Source organism: Sylvia atricapilla, chromosome 7, assembly GCF_009819655.1.
Source record: "Sylvia atricapilla isolate bSylAtr1 chromosome 7, bSylAtr1.pri, whole genome shotgun sequence".
NCBI lineage: Eukaryota > Metazoa > Chordata > Aves > Passeriformes > Sylviidae > Sylvia > Sylvia atricapilla.
In genome coordinates, this window is record NC_089146.1 from 32,584,491 (window position 1) to 32,609,509 (window position 25,019).

Here is a 25,019-nt window from a genome sequence, read left to right on the forward strand (position 1 = left end):
GAAAATCTTTGCTTTTGAGAGCACGCATGCTATGCACATCATTAACCTGTTAATTAAATCTATTAAGGGCTGCATTTTCGGAGGCCTTGTTAAATGATTACTTATGTGTAAGAACGTCTGTTTCTAAAAAATCTTCGGTTGCAAAGTGTGGGCTGACATTGTGATAGCAGATGCCTTTGTTTGGATGTGAAATACATGTACAGCATATGTGCATCTGTAACTGATATTTTCCCATGTCACCATTCTTTTATTTCAAAAAGTCAGGGCGTGAAATCTTTTATGGCAACAGTGACCGGATTTCCAAGTTCAAGATTGTTCATCTCTGCTCTGCAAACAGAAAACCTGAATGCTGCCTGCCTCATCTGGTAGTGGTTTTTGAAAGAAATGTGGGGCTGTGCTAGGAAAACCAGCCTCAGGATTAGGTATTATCAGCTGCCTAGACTTCTCAGAGGAGATGGTTTTATCCCTTGTGCTGAAGCTGTGAAAATGTAAGTAAAGGTGTCCATCTGTTAGGATTTCAGTGATAGATGAAGGCCATTCAGAAATGCAAACCCACTATAAATTCAGGAGAGTGAGAGCAAAACACCTGCCAAAGAGGCAGTGAGGATCTACCAGTCTGCTAAGGCTGACTCCTGAGTACTTCAGGGTGCAGTTTGATGTTTGAACACACTTCCATCTTTAACTTACTGGAACTGATGTTCTTCTTTCGGCTTTCTTTATTTCAGGAGTGCAGATATTGAAAAAAAGCATCCCAAACTCTGCCCCTTCCCCATCACATGTTTGTTCCCAGCCCAGAGTGTGGGTTAACATCTTACAGGACTTGAAACTCTTGGGCTCCTGGTAAGGGCCTGGCCACAATTTATGGCCCAAACTATGGTACTCTCTTCTCTGTTTATCCTTAGAGCATTACTGGCTTTTGCTCCATGGAATCAGTCCCAGCTGGGAAAGGAAAAAAACTAAATTAGAATTAAAACTAGTAGAAAATTTCATGGGTTAATACAGCCCCTTCATACGATCCCTGGATCTCAGTCTGGCCTGATGTTCAGATCTCGGTCTGACCATATTTTACTCTTACCTGCGTGTGCAGTCGTTTGGAATGATGCCTGGCAAAATCTGTGTCCAGATGGGATGGAGATTTTTCTTTCTTCACATACTCATCCAGATATGAAGTGCTTGGTTTTATTTTGTAATTCTTGGCACAAGATTCCCAAGATTTTTCTTATCTTAACACCTGCAAGCCTGAATGAGGTAATGTAATCATGTTCCCTGAGTGCAAACTGAAGCATTTCAGTATTCTGTTCTGCTGTCAAGAAGCAGAATTTATGATGTGATGGGAGTTATTTCAATTAGAACATTATTTTCTTTGTTCCTGCTTTCCTATTACATTAATTAATTTCTCCCCTCTCCAAATTGAACTTCTGTGAACTGGATTTAGCTTTTTTCTTTTTTGGGGGGCAGAGGGGGAGGGTTTGGTTTTGGGTTTGTTTGTTTTGTTATAGCATGTGCCCTATGCCTGTCCTTCTTCTTCCCTGAAGTGAAAACTGCTGGCATCTCAAAACTTTTCACCCTGCTCTGCACTGGAAACTGGAGCTCTTTGTCCCTGTCAGATTGCTCAGCCACCCTCCTGTCAGCAGCCAGTGCTCCCAGTGTCTGTGGGACATTGATTTACTGCTGGAGAACACTTATATTCCATATTTTGGCATAGCTTCTCATTTGTTTTATTTCTGCACAGCTTTTACCACACAACACAGCGAGTTGTGCTTTTCCAAAACGCTTTTCCTCAAGAATATGGAATGTCTAGAGTAAATGGAAATTTAATTATTAATAATTGAAAGGGGATAATTAAATATGGACTGCAAATAAAGTGAAAATGCCCAGTAAAAGCAATTTGTACCGTTCTACAATAACCTCGGTCCAGTCTTTATAGAATTGATCATGCACATGTTTAAAAATAGAACTTTTCACATGAATTAATTATGCTGTTGCCAGGGAATTGTTATTATAGGTGTTCTCCATCTTCGCAGAAATACTAATTAGCAGCAGTTGGGCTCCATGGGGCTCCTGCCCATTGTATAGCTCTTCTATAATGTTTATTAGGATTAATGAGTGGCCCATATGGTTGAGAAGGTGTTTCTGTAGAGGTCCATGATGCCTGTGTTGTGCCTTTTCTGGTCCAAGTGCTGTGGGCACAGCCCCACTTCTGCTGCAGAGCAAGGGGACAGGGGCTGCTCCAAGTGGGGCTCCCCAGAGGTCCCACCTGCAGAACTTCTGCAGGAGGACACATCTGTAGGTACCTCAGCTCTGCAGGAGGATGAGGGACAGCTGAAGCAGCTCCTCTTGGTAGCACCTCCATGGGCAGCTCTGGGTTTTGATTCCTTTACCATCCATATTGATCACTGCAGTAGCTGAAAATGTATGTGGGCTTCTGGGCTGTGGTGGGTTATAAAATATGTAACTTGGAAATAGGATGAAGCTGAGCAGAAAAATTATAGTTCTCCCTTAAAATGATGTCTGGAGGGGGATGCATGTATTTCTGTGATAATGTGCTTGTGAAGTAAATTTGGATACTTCAGAAAGGTTTTGCAGGTGTGCAGATTGCTGTATTATTTCACAACTTTTTTCTCTGAAACAGATTTTAATTTTGCTGTTATTTCAATGAACAAACATAATTTAGGCTTCATGAAAGGGTAAGAAAATTAGAAACTGCAGTTGCCACAATTTGGAAGAGAGGCTGGGCTGTATCTTTGGTTTGCTGGGTAGTGAATTATTACAGAACTAAAATAAGAATTCTCTGTGTGTCTTGGAGCTCGAATGAGCAGATGTTGAACTAGTGCCAGTGTCTTCCCCCAGCTGTCCCACCAAGGCTTTGTCTCAGAGCAGTGAACCTTTGACAGAAAGTTTCTTACTGTGGTTCCCTCAGGAGTCCATGAGTGCCAGCCTTCACTGTCTTCATGGGTTCCTCCCTTTGAGGGTGCTGAGAGAAAACGTGGCTGCCCCATTTCCCTGGAAGTGTTCCAAGCCAGGTTGGACAGGGCTTGGTGTTACCTGGTCTAGTGGAAAGGTCCTGCCCACGGCAGGAAATTGGAATGAGGTGATGTTTATGGCCCCTTCTAACTCAAACCATTCTGTGATTTTATGATCTTGGTGGTGTTTGCTGAGGTTCCTGGTGAAGATGCAGATGAGGTGGACTCTCCAGAGCTGAGTGCATCCCAGCTGGGCTGCTAGCAGAACATGGACATGGGGTGACACCTTGGCTCTGCATGCCTGAAAAATATCTCAGAGTGACTGCCTGTGTGAAGGGCAGCCAGGGAAAGGCAGTGTGAGAAAAGCAGAACAAATCCTGTGTGAAGCTTGCTGGTATGAAGGCAGTGGTGCAGGGAGCTCTATCCGACTGGAGAGACTTCACAATCACCCAGGTCCTGGAGCCAAGTAAGAAATAACCCCATTCACAAATCTCTTCCTTCTGCTTCTCTGCAAATATCAGAGAGGATGTCCTCAACTTCTTGTTTCATTGAGTTTGAAGAGATCTGAGATTTCCTGTGGACTGAAGAAAAGATTTAAGTGTAACTGGGGGCTAGCAGTGTGCCCAGGAGTGCCCATGATTTCCCCATGGCCCCAGTGGTAAACCACTGTTGGTGTTACAGGAGGTGCTCTGTAACCTGTCTTGTGTTGATTCTCTTTTTGGATTATTTTTTTCCACTGAGAAATAACAGTTCTTAATGGGGATTACAAATCCCAGAGTCAAGATGGAGTAACTGAAGAAACATTTCTTTTGCTCTTAAGGTTACATTTACAAACACCGTACAAAGGCTATTATGTTTTAAAAAGAATTGGTTTCCACAGATGTTTGGAATTCCAAAAAGGCCAGAGTTTGATTATAGCTATTTATAATCCAATACTGAGGTGGTTTTAATCTCACATGCAGTAAACAATTTAGAGTTTTAATCTGTCGATAAGATCTTTTTGTTCTTTTCGTTTTTCAGTACATAAGCTTATAGGCATTATGGTCTCATCTCCTAATATCCACTGCTGTCAAGGCCAGAAATCTGCTCTTACAGACCCTCAAAATGTCTTGGATGAATATGACAGAAATGTTTTGGAATGTGTGGGGGTATTTTTTATTTTTCTGTTTTTTAATGGAGAGTTGAAAGGAAAGAATATTTTTTCTTGGGCTGTCTCCGGGGTGTGGGCATATGATTGAGTAGCTCAGCTAATACTGTTTACATTAGTTCTTAATATTGGGAAGTCCTGCCTTCCAGTGCCAAGGGGTTAGTAAATCTCTGTATTTTCATAAACAGCAGTGTTCATTACATTCTGCTGCAGAATGTCTTTCTTGCTGGAGTGTGTCTTGAGTGTTACAGCATATGGATAATAAGGGAAAAACCTGATATGTAAAATTGGAACAAACTGCTGCATGGCTGTAAGTCACTAAATTTCACATTTATTCAGATCTGAAATAAGATGAATAACTAAGCTGCTGAATTGCTCATTTGTGTAGGTCATGAAAGTTTAAAAAAGTGCTGCAGATATTTAAAATTAATTCCAGGAATCAGAGGAATTTTTTATGCCCTGTGTGACACACTGCAGATAGAACAATCGTCTTTTGTACAGAATCTTTCATACAGATTATAGTACAAAGGGATTTAATGAATTGCTGTTAATAATAAATAGGAAAATAATTGAGACAGTTAAGAATAGGGCAGGAAAATAATCTATATTTTGGCAGAGGGATTTGGCAGTAGATGCAGGGCAAGGAGGCAGGAGGGCTCTTTTAGAAACTGAGGGAATGGGCAGTTCAGCCAACTACAGCTATACTAACGTTATCTTATGAAATATACTATATTATTTCATATATTATGGAATACTGAAACATCCCAGATATGGTGTGCTAGACTCCAAAGATTTTAGCCTGTTTAGTCTGCAAAAAAAGACTTGGCTGTAGCTTCCTAATCTAAGTCTTTAGAATTACTTTTCTTGGCATGATGTGCCAAAAAACCACAAAGCCTTTGTATCATGCCAAGAAAACAAACATTGGTGAGGAACTGTGCTGTAGTTTGTATGAGCTTCAACAGCTCTGGCATATGAGAAATAAATATATGTCCAAATCTCATAAAACATGCATAATTCTCATAAAATTACATTAAAATTACATAAATCTCATAAAACCTTCTCATAAAGCAACCAGTTATTCTGATGAAGCGCGTTCAGGGGAATTTATTTTTTGTCTCTTACTTACAGTGAAGATTAATTAGCTGTAGTGCCATTAGGCTCATGTGTTCTCTGAGTCAGTTGTTACCTGTTCTCAGAATTCACGGGCTGAGTTTGGAGCTTTGCACTTCCCATAACCTTGCTCTGGTGGAAGGATGACATTCAGAGGGATTCTGGAACGTTTCAAGCAGAAGTATTCAATTAAAGTGGATGCTGCAGGGATTTTGGGGAGTTACGTCAGGTCTGGTGGAGTCACTCCTCAGTAAATGAAGTTGTATGTCTTTGTTATGATGGATAAGAATTAGGAGATTCTGTTCAAAAGCAAGTTGTTAAGGTCCTGAACAATTGCTCCTAAATTTGATAATATAACTGAAAGAGAAGGTAAAAATGGATAGAAAATAGGACTAGTCCAATGGCTGTCCATTAATTTTTTTGGTGTCCCTTCACTGGAGCATGTCTATTATCTGATACAAATTACTAACACAATATTCTATTTTACTGATTGCTCATCTTCTGCTAAGTTTGCAAATCAGAGCATAGCAACAGGGACAGAGTCATTGTGGAAGATGCTTATTATTGAATGAATTCTTCGATGGTGAAATGGTTTCAATTAAGCTAAAATGTCACAATAAACAGAGCATAATTATTCTAGCAATTCTTAGGAAGTAATAACATACTTACTAAGCAGCTTTTACTGGGATTCCTCTTCTAAGTTTGGTGTTCAGTGGTGTTTCATTTTGTCTGTAAAGTGTAATTATTGGCTGTACAGCCTGCTTGCCTTATTGTGTGTGTGACCTGTGTGTCAGAGAGCAGATGTCACAGCATCCTTTTCAGACACAATTATGGTGCAGTTGTAGGTAGGTCTTGCAGGCAGGAAAACAAATCAGTGCACAGTGCATCAAATCAACTCCAGTTGCTGTGTTATTGCATGTTTTGAAAGGGGTTAGAGAAGCTGTATGGGGTGATAGTACAGCTCTTTCTGGCTGATAAAAGATGAGAAACAGAACAATGTGTAATTTTGCTTTAATAGATTGTCTTGACTTACTAATCCCTTTCATGTCATTGCTTGTAGTGTTACAGATGACCTGAAAGGAACAGTGGGATGTCTTTGTTCACAGTTGTTCATAAACAAAGACACCTCATCTATCTGTTACGATTTTTGTGTAAGCCCAGCAAGTTTTGTTTCACTTCTCATTTTTGGAAATAGTGATTTGGTTGAACTTCTCTTTGGCTTGGCTGACTAAGGAATTTATTCATGCTGCTGTGTGTTTATTGGTACTTAGCAGATGTCAGCGTTATTTATCAATGAAAACATATATTTTATTTTTTTTTTTTTTGGCATCCTGCTGGAGAAAGCCTTGCTTTCAGCAAGATGCTCCTTCCTAGGGAAACCCAGGTTGAAAAGGACCACAGGAGGTCATGGCCACAGAGCAGGTTCAGCACTGAATGCACACCAGGTTTCTCAGGGTTGTTCAGTCACATCTTGGAAACCTGCAAGGATGAGGTTGTGTTGTCCTTTGGGGCAGCCTGTTCCCAGGGTTATCCTCACAGCAGTGAGGTTTTTCCTTACACCCAGCCTGGAGCCTCCCTGTTTCCATGTACATCCACACTTTCTCCCATCTGTGTCCTGCTGTGATCACACATCTGATGAGGTTACAACACAGAGGAGACAGACTGTCAATCCTTTATCTTCGTATTATTGTACTTCCTATAGACAGATCACTGTGAAATTAATTTCCTTTTGTATAGTCATCTTCTTTAATTACCAGTGGCCTTCCATTCTAGATGGGGAGTTTTAAAGCGTGTTTCTGAAGTTCAGGCTTCTGATACCAAAATTCCAGTGGGTTTATAACACAGTTGATATTATAATTCACGTTGTGCTGAGATGTTTCTTTTAATTGACTCAGATATATTTGGAGAAAAGTGTAAATTTAATATGAGCCTTCTAAAAATAATTAAATTCTAATTACAAAGTGGGCTATTGACTAGGAAGTATTTACAGCTTTCTCCTCATTTAAGTTACTGAACAGGATATTTAACTAAGCAGTGAAACACTGTGGATAAGTTTACTGCCACGTCCTGAGGAGATTGTCAGGAAGTGAAAAAAAATCTATAGTAATGGGTTTTGCATCTGATTTTTGGCTTTCTTTCTCGTGCTTCTTTTTCTGGTATGCCAAGAGCAGGCTTTGTTTTTAGCATGTTTGCCAGGGAATAATTGCAAATTGTAATGTGTCTAATGACAGTGTAATTACTTACAAGTTATTGCGTGGTTTTTGTTGTTGTTTTCAGTTGGTTGGTTGATATTTTTTTTTTGTAATTTTTCATTCTAAATTCACATCTGACTTTAAATAATGGCCAGTTCTTGCTTTTGGCTTCAGCTGAGCGTCTTTCTATCCTGTTAATGTGAGGAGTGGTCGTTCTGCTGTTCATGAGTGTATAGAAAGTACTAAAGAGACGAGTCCTGTGCAGTAGGGAAAGATCAGTCGTGGGTTTGGTGAGGGATTTCCTCTGCTACAACTGCTTGGCATTCCTCCATGGGGGGGATTTAATGTTATTTTTAATGCAATTCACTATCTTTAATGCTATTTTTAATGCAATTCCGGATTGGTCTGATGTGTTTCAAGATCCTGTTGATGTTTAAAATACTGTTCTGTTCAATGCTAAAGGGAAATAATTATTTTTTAATTTTTGCTTTAAATAAAACTGGTGAAAATGAAACTTCTCCTGTATGGAAACTTCTCCATCTCAAAAAACTAAACTGCCTTTGCTGATGTGCTGCACAGAAATAAATAAGTTCATGATAGAATTAGGTTTTAATGCTTAGTCACTGTTACTTTTCTCTGTTAATAAAAAGCCACCCAGAATTTGGGGGCTGAATTTTGACTGTTATCTTTAGATGACAGTATTTACATAATCTGATGTCTGGTTTCAAATCTTGGTGGCATTAGAAAAGAATATTCTGTTAGATCAAGGTGAAGTACCAAGGACGAATGTTTAACTTATCAATGGATCTCTTCCCTGTAACTGAACTTCAAAAGCATATTTAAAGATTTCTCTTTTTTTTGTAAACTTAGTTTTTAAGCACACCGGATTCTGTTGAAAGCCTGTAATTAAAGTAGGACAGCTTGTAGAGCACACTAGAGTTTGATGCTGCCTTTTCCCACTCAAGACACCTGTCATGACTGAGTCCTTACCTTGGGCTGATGTCTTTTGGTGTGAAACAGAAGCACAAAAAAGGACAAGGATTTTTGCACATAGCCTGAGGGATTCAGCAAAAGCTGGAGCTGTCTAAACCTCGAGGACTGTGCAATCCCCTCTTGGGTGCCTGACTGAGGGTAGAGCTGCTGCCCAGGCCTGGAGGATGGGGCAGGAGGAACATGGGATCTATTGGAAAAGAAGTTTAGTTATATCCAGTTCCTATCTGCTTTCTCTTCTTCCCTAAAAATAAAAAAAACTCAGGAGTTTTTATTTGTTTACTTTCATTTTTCATTACACGATGTCAAGCCCCTGTCTCTGGAGGATCAACTCCTCCATTCACAGAGTAAGAAAAATGGGATTGCCAACAAAACCACCATTGCCTGAACAAAATACCTGGGATTATAATTGCAGCTGTTATGGGACCGGTTTTGGTTTTTGTGTGTGTTTGGTTTTGTAGTGTGAACATGTAACTGATTCCAGTAGTTTTAAACTCAGTTTTTAAAAAACTTGACTGCAGTAGCGTTGCTTAATATAAATCAACTTATTTGTTGCAAGTTTTCTGCCTTGAAAAAATAGAAAAGCTAGGGCAGTTGCAGTGCTATTTTCAGGCAAGAATTACATATGCAATGTTTGTACTGAACGAAATGGCTCTTTTATGAGGTATTGGAAAGTTTTTAAACTTAGGAACAAGATAACACCCCCTTGAGATGATCATCAAAATCCCTTTAATAGTTAAGATTCGGCCTGAGTGCTTTTCTCTGCATTTGCTCTTCAGTTTGCCAGCAATTTTGTACTTTAGAGCCGTCATTATTTTTTTGATTTGGTGAACTTTTATTGAATAATATTTTCACAGACAAATCATTCTGTTTAGCCTTGTCTGATTGCTTTCACTTGCAAATCCTCAAGTAAGATTCATACGATGACATACACATGTTCATGTGCTCCAGAACTGAAAATTGCTGGGTTTTATTTTGGTTTAATTTCTCCTCCAGAATGATGGTTTTGCCACCTCTCACAGTGCCACTTGCTGCAAATTGAAACGATTTACTCAGTGTACCTTGAGGGCGATTATTTTCATGTATTTATCCTCACTGTTTTATCCCTTTTGGATGATGGTTCTGCGGCTTCCCAGTGCAGTTTATTCTGTTGACTAATTGCTCTATTAAGACTGTTTTCCTCTTATCTAACTTGACTTTCTTTTCCTATTAGATGATTGTTCTTTTTATGATCATTTTTATATTAATTTGTACAAATGAAATTAAATATTCATTTGGGATGAATTTTGCTGCCGCAGAAATAAAAGGCTTGCCTTTAATTCGAAGCACTGTGAGGCATTTTCTTTTTTCCCCAAATTTCTCCGAGTGATTCAGTGATGTGAGTACACTGGGAGAAGCGACTCGCAGCCTTCAGGAAGCATTTAACCAGTTTTAGGGACCAGCTGATAGTTGTTTGCTTTTTAATACATGACAGGATATGGCTTATATTTTATATATAATTTATAATTTTTTAACACATAAAGATAGGAGAATGGGGACCATTTCAATTCAAAGAGGCAAGATTTAGGTGAGATGTTAGGAAGAAATTCTTTAATCAGAGGGTGGTGATGCCCTGGCACAGTGTCCAAGGCCAGGTTGGATGGGCCTTTGTTATAAATGGATGTGCTGCCTTATTTCCCAATCCAAAAAACCCTCCAAACAAAATTAAATATAGCAACGATTTTAATTTGAGCTGCTTAAAAGTTACAATAATTTGTTAATAGTAAATAATATATTGGTTCTAAAAATAATACATGAGCAAATTTGTGCAGCGGGATGCATCCCACGGGGTATGGAGCAGGACTTATCTCCTGTCCCTGTACAAATACGATGTTCTAAACTTAATTTTTTATACTGTGTGTCATCTTCCATCCCCTCCCATTTTTGATCCATAAAATCGATATCATCAGCACCCATTTCTGCCTCCACTGTGCACACTCCACCATCCCCTTTTAGGGGTCTCCCCACCTTTGGGGGTCATGGGGATGAAGGCTCATGGTCTTCCTCTACGTCCTATAAATGACCTTTCCTAATTACACATGCGCATTAAGCTTATTATATATAATAAATATATAAATATACCTTTGCTGGAACACCAATCAATTCGATATAATTACCACTTTTCTGGATTTTTTTTCCTCAAGTTTTTCCCTGTCTCCTAGATAAATTTTAGCTCTTTTTACCTTAGTTTTTTCTTGTCTTCCACTCTCTACTGAACATCTGCTAAACATCTGCAGGAGAAGGGGGGGACACCCCTCCCTCTCCTCCTCGGCATGACATTTTTAACTATTTATTTTATTATTTTTAAAATATTGATTCCTGTTTCAATTTTGTCAGCACGGATTTTTCTCACGGCGTGGAGCAGCCTGGGACAGTGGCCGGTGTCCCTGGGACAGTGGCAGGTGTCCCTGCCCGTGGCAGGGGTTGGGAACGGGATGAGCTTTAGATGCCTTCAGCCCAAAGCGCTCTGGCTTTGTGGCTTTGGGGTGGTGTGACGCTGTGCCGGGTGTCGGGACAGATCCCTGGGGACACACTGATTTCATGGCATTTCTCTTGCAGGTCACTGGGGCCGCTGCATCGGGGACTGCGGCTCGGGCGGCCTCCGCAGCCGGGCCGTCTGGTGCACCCACGCCGAGGGCTGGACCACCTTCCACGCCAACTGCGACCAGCAGGACAAACCCGACAGCCAGCGGAGGTGCTTTAAAGTCTGCGACTGGCACCTGGAGCTGTTCGAGTGGGAGGTTTCGGGCTGGGACAGGTGCGGGCTGGCGCCGGGCGCTGAGGCGGGAGCCGAGCCTTGTGTCACGGCCCAGCACGGGCTGCAGCGCCGCAGCGTCCGCTGCCTGCAGAGACCCGACCGGACCGCGGTGTCCGGCGACATCTGCGAGGCCGTGAGCCCCCGGCCGCCCGCAGAGCAGGCCTGCCTGGTGCCGTGCCCGCGGGACTGCGTGGTGTCGCAGTTCTCGGGCTGGTCCCCGTGCGGCACGGGCTGCGCCGGCGGCCTGCAGCACCGCTCTCGGGCCGTCCTGGCCCCTCCGCTCTACGGCGGGGCGCCGTGCCCCAGGCTGGCGGAGTCCCGGCCCTGTGCGGCTCCCGCCTGTCCGCTCGGCGACGAGCAGCACTCCTACAGCCTCCGCCTGGGCGCCTGGGGCGAATGCCGGCTGCCCCCGCCTAAAGGCGCCGAGCCGGCGGCCGGCACTGCGCTGGATTCGGGCTCCGAGTCCGCGGAGCGAAGCCCATCCGCAGCTGCCGGCGCTCAGCCCCAGCACCAGGGCGGCCACGTGGAGATCGGGATCCAGAGCAGGCAGGGCAGGTGCGTCAGGAGCGACGGCAAACACGCCGACATGAGGTAAGGGTCATCCCCGCTGGGTCTGCGTGATGGGCTCTGCCTGGCGGCATCGTGTCATGGTACAGCATCCCTTCTTCAGTTCGAAATGGAGTTCTTTATGTGTTTTCTTTTCCTGATTTAGTCCCTTTCTAGCGTATGTTGAAGATTTTGCATTCTTCTATGATTTGCGACTGTTTAGTTCATTTCATGTTTTTAATAATCCTCTCCTAGGTCATTTCTTGTTGTTGTTTTGAGGAAATGGAATTGTATATCACTTGGTGCTGTTGCTGGGCCCTGGCTCTGGGAGAGGGAGGTTTCATCCTCAGTCATGTACTGCATATATTTGGTATAAGAGGCTAAGATTGCATCAGCTTAAACTCCTTCATTCTTACAAATCAATACAGGAGGAAATAAGTCTGAAAAGTTTGGCCTTGTAGATATGGTAGGAGGTGTATTTTGGAAAGAAATCAGAGAGTAAACCTGAGATTGTCAACCTTATTGAGGAGTCTTCTTGCCTAACTCTTACTGGTACAGGATAAGTGACTAGCACACCCATCTTTGATAGAGGTTGTTGATTTCTGTCCTTATCTATTGTTTTATCTAATGATTTCTCTTTGTCTATATAGGTTACTTTGCTGTAATTTGAGTGTGAAGGTAACAGTAATATGCAGCAAATAATGGAAAGATTTATTCTTTCTATTTCTCACATTTAAATTTAAGCTGAGCTCTGCTGTTTGACTTCAGGTTGGATTTGGCTAGGTGCCAGTAGCTACAGATGACTGATAAATTGATTGACTTCTGAAAAAGTCAGAATTTCTGGAGATCTTACTGTGCTCTATTTTTGAAGGAAATTGGAAGTTCTTGAAAAATCCTTCTCTTGAATTTTGCAGAAATCAATCTGTTTCTCAGTAATCCATAGCTGCTGGCACCTGCACAAACTCAAATGGCAGAGATAAGGGGTTATTTTACATACAGTTCTCTACCCCTGTTAATTTCTGTCGTGATCTTGCACAGACACAGAGGTGAAAATACGAATTCTAGCCTTTTTTCTTACCCACTCCTATTACACCCATAGCCAACTATGAAGTATTTTTTTATCAGTTGGAAAAAAGTCAAGCTTTGTGAAAAGTTCCAGCAGTTTCTGACTTTATTAGTCGTCTCTTAATATATGCTGATTCTAAATATACAGATTTTATGCTCATGTAGCTGCTTGATTTTAATGGAGTCACTTGTGATTTATTCCACAGTGTGACCAGCAGCAGGTTTTTGTCTGTTAACACTTGTTAGCTTTCTCCTGCCTCTTGTATCTCATTCCTTATCAGAGGCTCTGGGAGAAGTGTCCTGATTTTGTTAAAATTTCACTTGCTCTGCCCTCACACACTCACTGCTGTATTTTCTCTAAGAATGGAAATGGAAACTTTCTACAAATGTTTCCTCTTCTGTGTTATACGCTGAATTTCTGGATGCCAGTGCAGAGAGTGCTGGGAGTTTTAGTTTTAGTGACTATCCCTGATCGAGCTGTCTTCTTTCTTGTTCCTTCCTGGTTTTTTTTGCTGATCTGGCCCCCTTTTTGGGAGTGTACAGCTCCATTAGCCACCTCCTGGCAGTCTTTTTCTGCTGAGCTGGTGTCTCAGATTTACTGCAGAGCTGGGCCTGACCCATCCTTTACTCTTAGTCTAAATGCAAGAGCAAAGCCCATTGATTGAGTAGAGGAGAAAAGGTCATGTCATGTTACAGCATCCAGACACTCACACGCTTTTCCTTTCTTCTTTTGCACCTACAATTCAAAGCTAAAAATCCAGTCCAGAATCCAATCTGTGTTTAGTTCCAGGGCTGGAGTGTCACAGATATCAAATACTCCTGACAGTGGCTCTCTTTCAGCACCCCCTGGTAGTGTCCTCCTTGTTTTGTTGTGCAGCAGATTTGCTGCCGTTCTTCTGAAGAGCAGGATGGATCTTACAGCTGTTGCTTTACACCAGCAGTGGGATTTTGGCTACTGATAAAGAAGAGTAAATGCATTTGCATAACCCTGTAGTGGGGACTGGCAGGCAGCCAGGTGTCTGCCGTAAACCAGGGAGGAAGTGCCTTACTTGTGCTCCTGCGTTTTCCTGGCTGATGTTTCCCATTACTAAGCAAGCACCGCTGTAAACTAAACTTCTGGAAAACTGAGGCAAGGGACAGGAATATCCCCAGATGTGCTTTAACTGTGGGCTCTGAGCTGCTGGTCTGCCAGGGCTCTGCCTTCCACCACTGCCCAGTTCTTGCAGGTAACAGGAATGGTCAGCTAACCACCACTGAGGGCCACCAGGGCAGAGGGGCCACGTCCTCATCCTGCCTCCTAATTTATAGTGAAATGGCAAAGATGCCTAATTTATTGCCAAGGTTATTTAATTTACTGGTGTCTGACAGCAGGGCTGTAAATAACTCTCTCTTACTTGGAGAGGAGCATAAGGATGTGGAAGCCTGGACGTGCTGTGTCAGGGACACAGAGATGGGGATGTTTTTGATAAAATATCTTTTCAGTCTGCAGGTTCCACATTTCTCAGAAGCGAAGGAAAAAGGACAAAGGAAAAGGAAAGTGAGGGACAGACCTTTTTGAAAACACCTGAAATGACAACAGCTGAACAGCCAAACGTCAGTAGGCTTCGAGATAGGTCCACTTTTGCTCAGAAAGTATTTTGGTGTAGAAACATTATATTAATGAAAATAAAAGGTATAACAGCAAAACAGCATCCGTAGCTATGGATTCGATTTGAACCTTTTAAAGAGTTGCCTTATTTAAAAGGTTGGATTTTGTTTTTTTCATACTATTGCAGATAGAATTCAGGTTTCATTTCAGAAAAATGTTTCAGTTTTGCATTAAGCCTTACATCCAATAACAGATTCAAACATAAGGACTTTCATGCATTAAAAAATAAAAACCTCTGAAAAAGGTGCAAGAGATGTATGTGAAAGAAATTCTGTTCTTTTTGTTTTTCTGTCTCGTCAGAATTGTAAAAATCTACAGAATAAAGAGACAAAGGCACTTGAGTTCCTTCCTTCCTTCCTTCCTTCCTTCCTTCCTTCCTTCCTTCCTTCCTTCCTTCCTTCCTTCCTTCCTTCCTTCCTTCCTTCCTTCCTTCCTTCCTTCCTTCCTTCCTTCCTTCCTTCCTTCCTTCCTTCCTTCCTTCCTTCCTTCCTTCCTTTCCTTCCTTCCTTCCTTCCTTCCTTCCTTCCTTCCTTCCTTCCTTCCTTCCTTCCTTCCTTCCTTCCTTCCTTCCTTCCTTCCTTCCTTCCTTCCTTCCTTCCTTCCTTCCTTCCTTCCTTCCTTCCTTCCTTCCTTCCTTCCTTCCTTCCTTCCTTCCCTTCCTTCCTTCCTTCCTTCCTTCCTTCCTTCCTTCCTTCCTTCCTTCCTTCCTTCCTTCCTTCCTTCCCTCCTTCCCTCCTTCCCTCCTTCCCTCCTTCCCTCCTTCCCTCCTTCCCTCCTTCCCTCCTTCCCTCCTTCCCTCCTTCCCTCCTTCCCTCCTTCCCTCCTTCCCTCCTTCCTTCCCTCCTTCCTTCCTTCCATCCATCCATCCATCCATCCATCCATCCATCCATAAGAAGTTGTTCAGGTTAGACACTAAATTGCCATTTAGTAAAATAAATGTGCATAGTTAGACGTTGAAATTCTAAATAAATAGAACTCCATTTTCTAACCTGATGTGTGTGCTCAGCCAACCATACTGAGTAGTTAAAGTCAGGAGCAAACAGTTATAAGGCATTTTTTTATTGTTATTATTAGGATTAGGAGTATTGTATGTACATATTTCTTAAACTCTTCATTCGATGTGTAAGATGACAACAGTGATATAATAGAGCTGGATTTGGATTTCTGTTTACTTTACTTTGTAAGTGAAAATTCAGGTCAAACTCAGTCAAGGGACAACCCATCTGTCAAGGCGGAGGTGGAGCAGCATTCAGCTCTTTTGTTTGCCTCTGTAATTTAAATTTCCATTATCCATTTCCTAGTGGATTGTGCTTAACCACTTTGCTGTTGTACGTTTTTAGGAAAAAAAATATTTGCAGTTTCAGTGTTGACATTCTTCTGTTCTCTGGATGAATACAAAATTCTACAGTCCGGAGGTGAAAATGCTGTGCTGTAAAATGCTATTTGATGGTTGTGATTCCGATCTGGGAGAGGAATTCTGTGTTCACATTGCTCCTGGCAGATGTAGGAATCAAGCCTCAGTGCTCAGGCTTGAAAACAAATCCCTGAGCTGCTGGAGAAGAAGGATATTTTATTTTCTAATGTTCTTTTCAGAAGTTTTGTCTCTCACTTCTTTTGCTTTTATTTAAAAGCACAAGAAACAAAGGAGCAGCAGTGGCTTTTTAAATTTCTATTTTATTGGTCAGGCGTTGGAATAATCTGCTCAGGGGATGGTTCAAAAGGTGTGTGGATGTGGCACCTGGGGATATGGTTTAGTGCTGGTTCATAGTTAGACTCGATGATCTTAGAGATCTTTTCTCACCTTAACCATTCCATGGTTTGATGATTTTAGGAGTGGTGTCCAATAATGTGTTTTTTCTCCTGTTCCCGAACTGTGCTGGGAGGCAGCTGCCTCTGTAGCCCCAAGTTCTCAGAGACTGCCAAGATAGTGCAAATGGAAGCCAGCACTTGCTTTTAATTAAAACAGAGGATCTGGTGCATTAAGTTCTGGAAAGACCAAAACTTTGACATCTTTATTGATGTTTGTTTGGATTAGAGGTCTCTCAGCTCCCTTTCCCTTAGGGCAGTTGTAGGGCAGGCAAATATTCCCCATCTTCACCACCCTGGTGCAGAAGGGCTGGTATTTCTTCTGCCAAAGAAAGCTCTGCGGCATAGGTGGAATATACGGTATCCAAAACAGCCCTGGCAGCACTTGGAGACCCTAAAATACATTAGGAACTCTCAGAAGTGTGCCTGTTAACACTGATTGCCAGTTTCTAAGGGAAATAAGTGTTTTCATGCTGTTGGAAGCATGGCAAAACTCTGCCATGTTTAATATTATTGGCCAAGGGCAAAGAACAGGTAGTGGGTATTCTAGCAGCCTGTAGGGCTGGGTCTTTGATTACAGAATAGCAGACACTACTAAAGAGAGAACAAATGGAAATGAGTTGATAACTTGGCTCATCTCAGGATTATCTTGCTCTGCAGCACATGGGTTTGAACATGAGTTCTCTGGTCAGGCATGACGCTTCCCAGGAGCCTTCCTGAGCTGCTGAGGGACAGGCTGGCTGTGGACATGGTACCCTGTGCTCCTGGTGCTGCCTCTGTGCCAGCAGCACGGCCATGGTGACAGCTTCTCAGTGTGCCCAGTTCCTCTGCAGATGATCCTTTCAGCGTGAAAGGTTTAACAATAACTGCCTGTCTCATCCTGTAATGTAAGGAAATGCATTCACCTGTGCTTCAGAGCGCCTTGGTACAGCTGGGGAGGGAAAGCAGGGGTGACTCCTGTGCTGTGCCCAACCTGATTTACTGGTGCACAGATCCTGGGTGGTGTTGCTGCTTTTTCCAGCTGCTGGACCTGTTCCCACTCATTCCCGTGTGGTGGATGTGATGGCTCTGTGACTGCAGGGCACGTAGCACAGGCACCGAGCTGTTGGAAAATGAGCTATTTTGGGTGAGTTGCTTTTTGTCCAGAGCAGGAAGGTGGTGTAGTTCAGCTCGGGGCTGCACAATTCCTGTGTCTCTTGGGTGTGTGTGTGGCTGGAGATGGAGGAGACGAGTGGTGCTGGTCCTTGGGCAGCAGCCTGAAGTGACACGGCCACGGGGATGTGGAGCTGCACACTCAGAGTGGTACCCAGGGCTGCTTTCCCTCCTCCTGGGCTGTTCTGCTCCAGGACTGAGAATGTGAAAGGGACATGAGTAGGTTTCCTTTGGTTTAGTGTTTTGTGTTTCTTTAATTAGTGGTTTATTGCCCTTCTGCACACAAGAGGCTCAGAGGGCACTGTGCCACTTGAGCGGGCTGGGCTCTGTGCTGCTGCTGCTCTGGCTGCTCACTAATGGATCCATCCTACACCGCAGGCACCGCAGCGTGGGCTGGGAAACAATGCCTGTGGTTTTACAGTGTCATTCCAAGCATGTAACACAGAAAAAAGCACCAGTTGTGGGAGTACTCTACTATATCACAGTTACCAGATCGACCCCGAAGTGGAAGATCTAACCTGAAACATATGTCGAAAATCAGTTTAAACCCAGAGCTGATATAGTACCTCTTGTCCCCAAGAGCTCCTTCCTGTCCCTGCTGGTTTGGACACAGCCACAGCAGCACAAATCAGTGTCTGGTTTGCAGCCTCAGATCAGTGAGTGTCTCGCAGGTCTGGGCTTTATCTGTATTAGATCGTCCTAAATACATCTGCGACATGAAAGGCTGTGTCTGAATTTCATGCAAAAGAGTGTTTTTACATTTGTCTTTGTGTTGCTTGGTGTCACAATTAATTTGACTTGGAGGCTCTGAGTGAGTAGGTACAAGTTAATTAATTTTCTTTCTGTTCAGCAGTTGCTTGTAATTCTCCCTCAAAAGCCTACTTGAACAGGATGGAAATTGCCAGCTCCATGTCTCATTCTCCTTGAGGTCAACAAAGTTAGCATCTTGCCTTTTATAGCAGGAGCAGTGGGGGCATTTTCAGGGAAAGAAACAGCTATTCAGCCTCTGGCAAAGGCTTTTGCCAGTGCAAGGGTGATTTCTGGGCAGGGCTGGCTTTTCCAACCAGAGTGTGGTGAAGGTTTGGAGAATCCTTTAGGGATATTGTCTGGCTAAGAATTGGGACTGGCAAAGATCATTTGAACCAAGACTCCAATCCAGATTTTTAAAGGCTACATTTTATTTGGTGTTTCAGTAAAGATTAGGCAGGACTAGAATCTCTTTTGCTGTGGTGCAACCCCAAAAGTGGGTTTTGCTATTCACACTATGTCTGAATGGGGAGTTTTGATCACTTTAAGAAGTAAAAAATTCATTTACCCTCTTCTCCCCTGAAATTATCTAAGAACTAATGTGCTCTTAGATAAACTTGACTTTTCTGGTACAATCTGTTGAGGCAATGTCTTTTATATGCTGCTCCTTTATCTGCTTAAAATCAGGAGTTATTCTTCCTTGTTAATGTATGGCCATGGGTGGCTCCCTTGTTGAATAGATATTAAAAAGGAAATAAAGTCACCATTCACATGACTGCACCTAATCTAATGTTTCAAAAACCCATTCATAATCCCTGAGTTAATAAGTGCATATATAATGATTATTACTTTCCAGAGCCTTGTTTTGATAGAACTGACATTTTGTACCAGAGACAGATTTGTAATCGCTTCCATTTGACTTGTAATAGACAAATGAGAGATGTTTTTCAATTGTAAGCAGGAATAGTTTCAGTTTGAGGGGGCTACATCACAGGCTGTTTGTACTTGTTGAAGTTGTTTAAATAAGCTTTAGTAAAATCCTCACAGCACCTGTGAGATTACTGTGTTTTATTCTAGGTGAAGAATTTGAGACAAAAAATTGTTACAGTGGTTTTTTTCGGTTTACTTTGAAGTTCAAACAGAAGCCACTAATCTTCTATTTTGCTGGTGGTTGAGGCTCTAGTCAAACTTGATGTGTTTTAGTGGGAATATTCCTATTGACCTGTGTGAAAAGGGGACCAGTTTCTAGGGTGAAGAAGGGAGTGGATGCCCTTTATGTTCTCTGCTCCCCCCATGAGGCTGCCCAGCGACCCTGACCTGATTGCCCCAGTCTGTTTTCTTTAGAGGCAGGTGGGTTGGTCAAACTGTGCTGTAAGGAATAGCAGGAGATGTAATGGCTGCTTCCCTGGCAGCAGCTTGGATTTCACACCTTTTAAGTGTACCTGTGTTTGCTCCTTGCAGCTGGCAAAAGCTTGACTACAAGCAGCTGGAGGCCGGAGAAGAAAAATTAGAGTTCACACTGAGTTCATCAGATGTGGTCTTAATTTCAGAGGCCAGTTTGCATCATCCATATAACACTCTGCAGAAGTCAAAAGATGTAGCTTTGGGACTCTTCAAAATGTTATTCTGGGATTTTGTATCTTGATGCTAAATCTCATCAGTTGGGAGCCCTTAGAATTTGGTTTCCCTTTGTATTTGGCCTAGGGTGGTGTCTTGACATGTTACAGAGTGAATGAGATCATGTCCTGATGTCAGCAGGAATAATTGAGTCCCAAAGTCCAGCCTCAGTTGCAGCATTCCTGAGTCGCTGGTTGTTTGACAGGTTGGAAAACCCTCTGGCGTTGTTTGGCAGCATACGTTTGATAACAACAGCCTCATGGAACTGAGACCTTTCTTATTAGTGTGGGATTAATTATCTTTTAAAAGAGCAGAGTTGCTCAGCAGGATGGGTGGATGGATGGAGGACATCTAGTCCTGTGTGTGGGATATTGGAATAGTTCCCAGTGGCAGTATTTCTCTTGGGCTTGGATTCTGTTTTCCATACAGGACAAACTGTGAAATTCCAGCTAAACAGGAGCGTATAGAATGTCTTGTGCGTCTGTTTTAACTCGAGATAAATGAGATACATTATTTACAAAGTACTTAGCATACAGATTTGCACCCAGAGCTCGCTGGAAATGTGTTAACGTGCCCTGCATAAGAACTTCTGTTATTTCCCTTTACACTGGTGTTGGTGCAGATCCGCTTGACCACGGATTTCTTCTTGGGGAGTTTGGCTTGAAAGAGCAGCTCATTGAGCGAGACCTCCTCAGCTGTTGTACTGTGTTCTTACCGCAGCCTGTGCCTGCAAGACGCCGCGCCCGTGACGTCCCGGCCGTGTGTGATGCCCAAGGACTGCTCCACGTCCGAGTGGTCCCCGTGGAGCCCGTGCCGGCGCAGCTGCGGCTGGGGCAGCCCGGCGCCGGGGATGCGCAGCCGGCACCGCGCCGTGCGCAGCCTGGCCCTGGGCGCCGGGAGCCCCTGCCCGGAGCTGGAGGAGAGGGAAGCCTGCACTGGAGGAGGGAAGGCACCGCTGCAGCCCTGCCCCAGGTATGGCCACAGCTTCTCCCTGCGCCGGTGTTCCTCACAAACGGGATGGGACCGCAGGGTGATGCGCCAGGAGCTTTATTCAGGCGCCAGTCTCGCTTACAGGAGGAGATACAGATGGTACACGCGCTCATCTACCACAGACAGCCAAAGGTCTCTGTGTTACGGGGCGTTTTAAAAGTTTCCCAGCCAACGGCGTATTGCTGAAGCTTACAGACAATTGTTCTAGCCAGTCACCTGCTTCAAACAATGCTTGCTTGTGTGCTCTCTATTAACAATACACCATACTGCATTATTGAGCTTAAACTATCTTGCTAAGCGTATTTTTGTACAATCTTAAACTCTCTCTTAGCCAAGCCTAAAACTTCCAACTTCTAAAAGTCTTCTTACCTGTACAATTTCCCCCACTGCCCCAGGTTTTGGAAGTAAAGAAGCCCCTGCAGATCCTCCCTGCTCGGTTTGTGCATGCAGAGGGTTCCATGTGGTGCTTTCTCTGTGTCTGAGAGATCTTTGATTTGGTCTTTGTTAGCTGTGATTAGTGGTATAATTTATTGTTACTCATACTCTTCTAATTGTTGCTATTTTCATTATTCCTATTACAATAATTACAGTTATATGCAGAAATAAATTTGAATTACACCCACTACAGTTTACATTTTCATATTTTAAAAACTGCGAGCAGTTGCTCTTGTTCTCTGAAATGGCTTTTATACTGATTGCTGTTTCAGAGAATTTCATCAGCTGTGCAGAGTCTGGTCAGGTCTCCATAGCTGAGCTTTTATTGGCTTTGAAATTGTAATTTTTACATAAGATTTAATGATTCCTATTCATGTCCCAATAAAAAAAATCCCAGTCTTGCTTGAGGAAGATGGGAGCTGCTCAGAGGTAATAGCTTGGACTTCACTCAGCTTCCATCTCTTTGCTTCTTGAAATGGGAAACTTCGCAGTCCCTGAGAGCTTGCTTGGTTTGTGGTGTGAAGGAGAGGATCTCACCTTTTTGGTCTGCAAGCCCATGCCATTATGCTTGATAGTGTGATTTGCAAAGAAAATAAAATATTGCTTGATTTTTCGTGTGACATGTTCCGAGATTGACTGTAAAATGCTTTGGGATTGATAGAATTTTGTATGCATGCAGAAAAATCTCCCTGTCTGTGAATGAGTGTGTTTAATGGGAGAGCTGTGCAGTGCTCAAGTCATGAGTTTCCAGGGCTTTTGCCAGATACTGCCAAAACCTTCTATAAAGCCTTTGCAAGATACATTTCTTAGGAAGGCATCACCTGTAAAAGTGTCTCTGTATCACTGGGCTCATTCAAAATCAAATGCTGATCATTTTTATGCACCCTGCTAGCAGAAGGGAGGAAGTATAAAAAAATATTCTGTTGCTTGATTACATCCTGTGGAAAGGCTCTTACAGAGTGATTTTTGCTCCTGCCCAAGTGCACATCAATTTCAAAGACAATAGATTAACACATTGTCTTGCTGATTTTGTACAGGAGCGTGGGTGCAGGTGACACCTGACTGGGGGAGACTGGCTGGAAGTTAATCAGGGAGTGAACAGACGTGGGTCTGTCCCTGGTTTCTCACTTCCCCTTTTTGACATTGCACTGTATTGAAGGGCGTACGGTTGTGTAGAGCCAGGAGAGCCCAAAAGGTGAGAACCTGCAAACCACTGATAATTTTTGTAGGTGCCTCTCTCTCTGTAGAAGAAAATCTGTTGTTGTTTCAGTGTATTGCTGCTCTGCCCAGGTTTTCATGAGCCTGTGAACTCTGAAACCTTCCCATGCCTGTTATGCCTCCTTGCCTTGAGGCAACACCTCCGGGGCAATATCTGCATGAGTGAGGATGAACTCTGATGTGCTAGCTCAGAAAAATAACACTAAACTTGCAGGTTAATAGAGCCACTTAGCTGAACATATTCAAAAGTACAACTCTGGTATTTAGTTAATTGTTATTTCTAGGGATGTAATATCTCAAAATGCAGGTGGCAGGCTATGACCTTCTCACACTGTGCAGAAGAATTTTACAGCAGTGCCTGGTTAGTAGACTTTGATTGATTCACTCAGTATAAAGAAGCGAGAATGAAAATCCATAATTTTGCAGTATGTGCTGTGTGTCTACTGGATGTAAGGCTGTGGGGACCAGGATTTTGTATTAATGAATAGAAGTAAAAAATGTATGTTATTTAGGTTTCAGCAGCTGGTAAAGGTTGCTATTGGTCCATGTTTCAGTTTGCAGCCTGGTGATTTGGTGTTGGTCCTTGGGAATTGGTGACTGAGCTACTGGAAATAGCTCAGGTTGGAAAGCAGCAGCTTTTTAGGCACAGAGAGGTGTATTGTTAATCTCTGTGAAATAATACAAGAAACCTTAGATGCTCCTGTTCTCCCTATTTAACCAGATTTTATTTGTAGGGTAATACCTAAAAAGATTATGCTTTTTTCCCCTTTAAATATGTGCCACTTTGTCTGTGGTTTGCTGAGGCTTACCAAGCAATGATCTTTTCTTTCTTCCCCTTGAAAGAAGATGATGAATTTAAGGAGCTTCAGTAGCAGAAATAAAAGAGGCTCTCCTTCCTCTGGTCTCAACACAAACCACTCCTTTTTTTCTGTTTACCTAATCAGATTACTTTTTAAATCCATTGTTGTGAGACTCCTGTTTACTTTCTTAGAAAATTTCTCTCTTTTTTTTTGGTTGATTTGGAAACAAGTAGTCTTTCCTTTAGCGTTATTTTTAGGGCAAGAATTTTCCAAAGCATGCTTCAGCCAGAGCAAAGAAAATGGGATAGGATATAGACCAGAGCAAGTCACTGAGCAGAAGGAATGGAATTAGGAAGACATTAATATTAAAATTAGAAGAGTATTAGGAAGGAATTGTTCATTGTGAAGGTGGTAAGTTGCTGGCACAGTTTGACCCATCAAAGACGTGGTTGCTCCAACCCTGGAAGTGTCCAAGGCCAGGTTGGACAGGGCTTGGAATAACCTGGGATAGTGAAAGGTGTCCGTGCTCTTGGCAGGGGGTTGGAATGAGGTTGGAATCTTCAAGGTTCCTTCCAGCCCAAAGCAATCTGTGATTTTATGCTTTTCTAGCGGCTGTTTTTTAATGCAGGGGCAGAGAGCACCCCATGGCTGAATGAAGGTACACAGTACAGGCTTTATCCACTGACATAAAACACTAGCAGCTAAAAAGGTAGCCCTGCAGAGTTGTACTCCACAGGGAGAGGTGGGTGAAGTTATATACCAGTCTCCTAAAAGGATCCAGAGATGACAAAAATACTTTAAGCCTCAGAACTGCTCAGTTAAATAAAACCTCTATGCCCATGGCAAAGCTACAAGTTAAAGGTCCCATCGCAGGTAGGTGTCACAGGTGTAAATTCGCAGTTAAATGGGAAGAGCTTTTAATTTTATGACTGAAGTTTACAATAACATCTATAATCAATAGTCTAAACGCAAGAAAATAAAACACTTTAACTGCATGTAAGACTCCAGAGCTTTGTGCTTTGTTTTACCTTTGGTTATTTGTTCTGAAAGGATTAAGTGCTTAAAAAGCTTAAATGCATAGGAGGTGATTCTGCTTTCTTTTATTGTGGTATAAAGTTGGGATAGTTCAATTAAAGTGAAGGGTATATGCAGGTATAAAACTTGTGTAAACACTAAGAGCATATGTCCCATAGACTTAAAGAGACCAGGAGGTTACTATAAATTGGAAAGATACTGAGCCCTTGTTTGTTTCATAACTGTCACTGAGTCATCAGTTTTAAAACAATGTATTGTATCTTTTTTATCCTTGATGTGTCGCTTTCATGCTCACTGGGAATAGATAGATTTTCCAGAATTATGATTATGTCTTCATATCATTCATTTTGGTTGTGGTTGCTACGTTACGAGACAGGGATACAGCAAAAACTCTCTTTGCTTTGTTGGAAATTCAAAGCTTTTCAGAAGTTAAATGATGGAAGATGGGAATGTTTTAAGACTTGATTCTTTTTAAAAGGCCTATTGCTGAGATAGAGATGTGATGGTATCACTTTGTAAATGAGGTTTATTTTGCTCAAATTAAAGATAAGGCGTTAGTGTGGAGTAGTAGAGACTGAAGATGAAGTGCAGTGAACTGTGCTGGAAGGCTCTGGAGTTACACTTGGAGAGCAGCAGCAATGCTACCCTTCACCCCTTTGACTTCCTGGTGGGCTTGTTAATGGCTGTGGAAATGTGTCTCTTAATGCCTGGGGGTCAGGATTTGTTTTTGGAGCACTGCACAGCTGAGGACTCGTGCAGGT

General features: G+C 42.6%; 1 protein-coding gene across 1 annotated transcript in view; it reads left to right on the plus strand.

Annotated features, from left to right (window-relative positions):
• THSD7B (thrombospondin type 1 domain containing 7B) overlaps positions 1-25,019 on the plus strand; it is a 243,242-nt gene that overhangs the window by 40,303 nt on the left and 177,920 nt on the right. The window contains exons 2-3 of the mRNA XM_066323167.1: positions 11,001-11,790; positions 20,501-20,752. Of these exons, the coding sequence (XP_066179264.1) occupies positions 11,001-11,790; positions 20,501-20,752 (1,042 nt within the window). The remainder of the gene's footprint in view (positions 1-11,000; positions 11,791-20,500; positions 20,753-25,019) is intronic.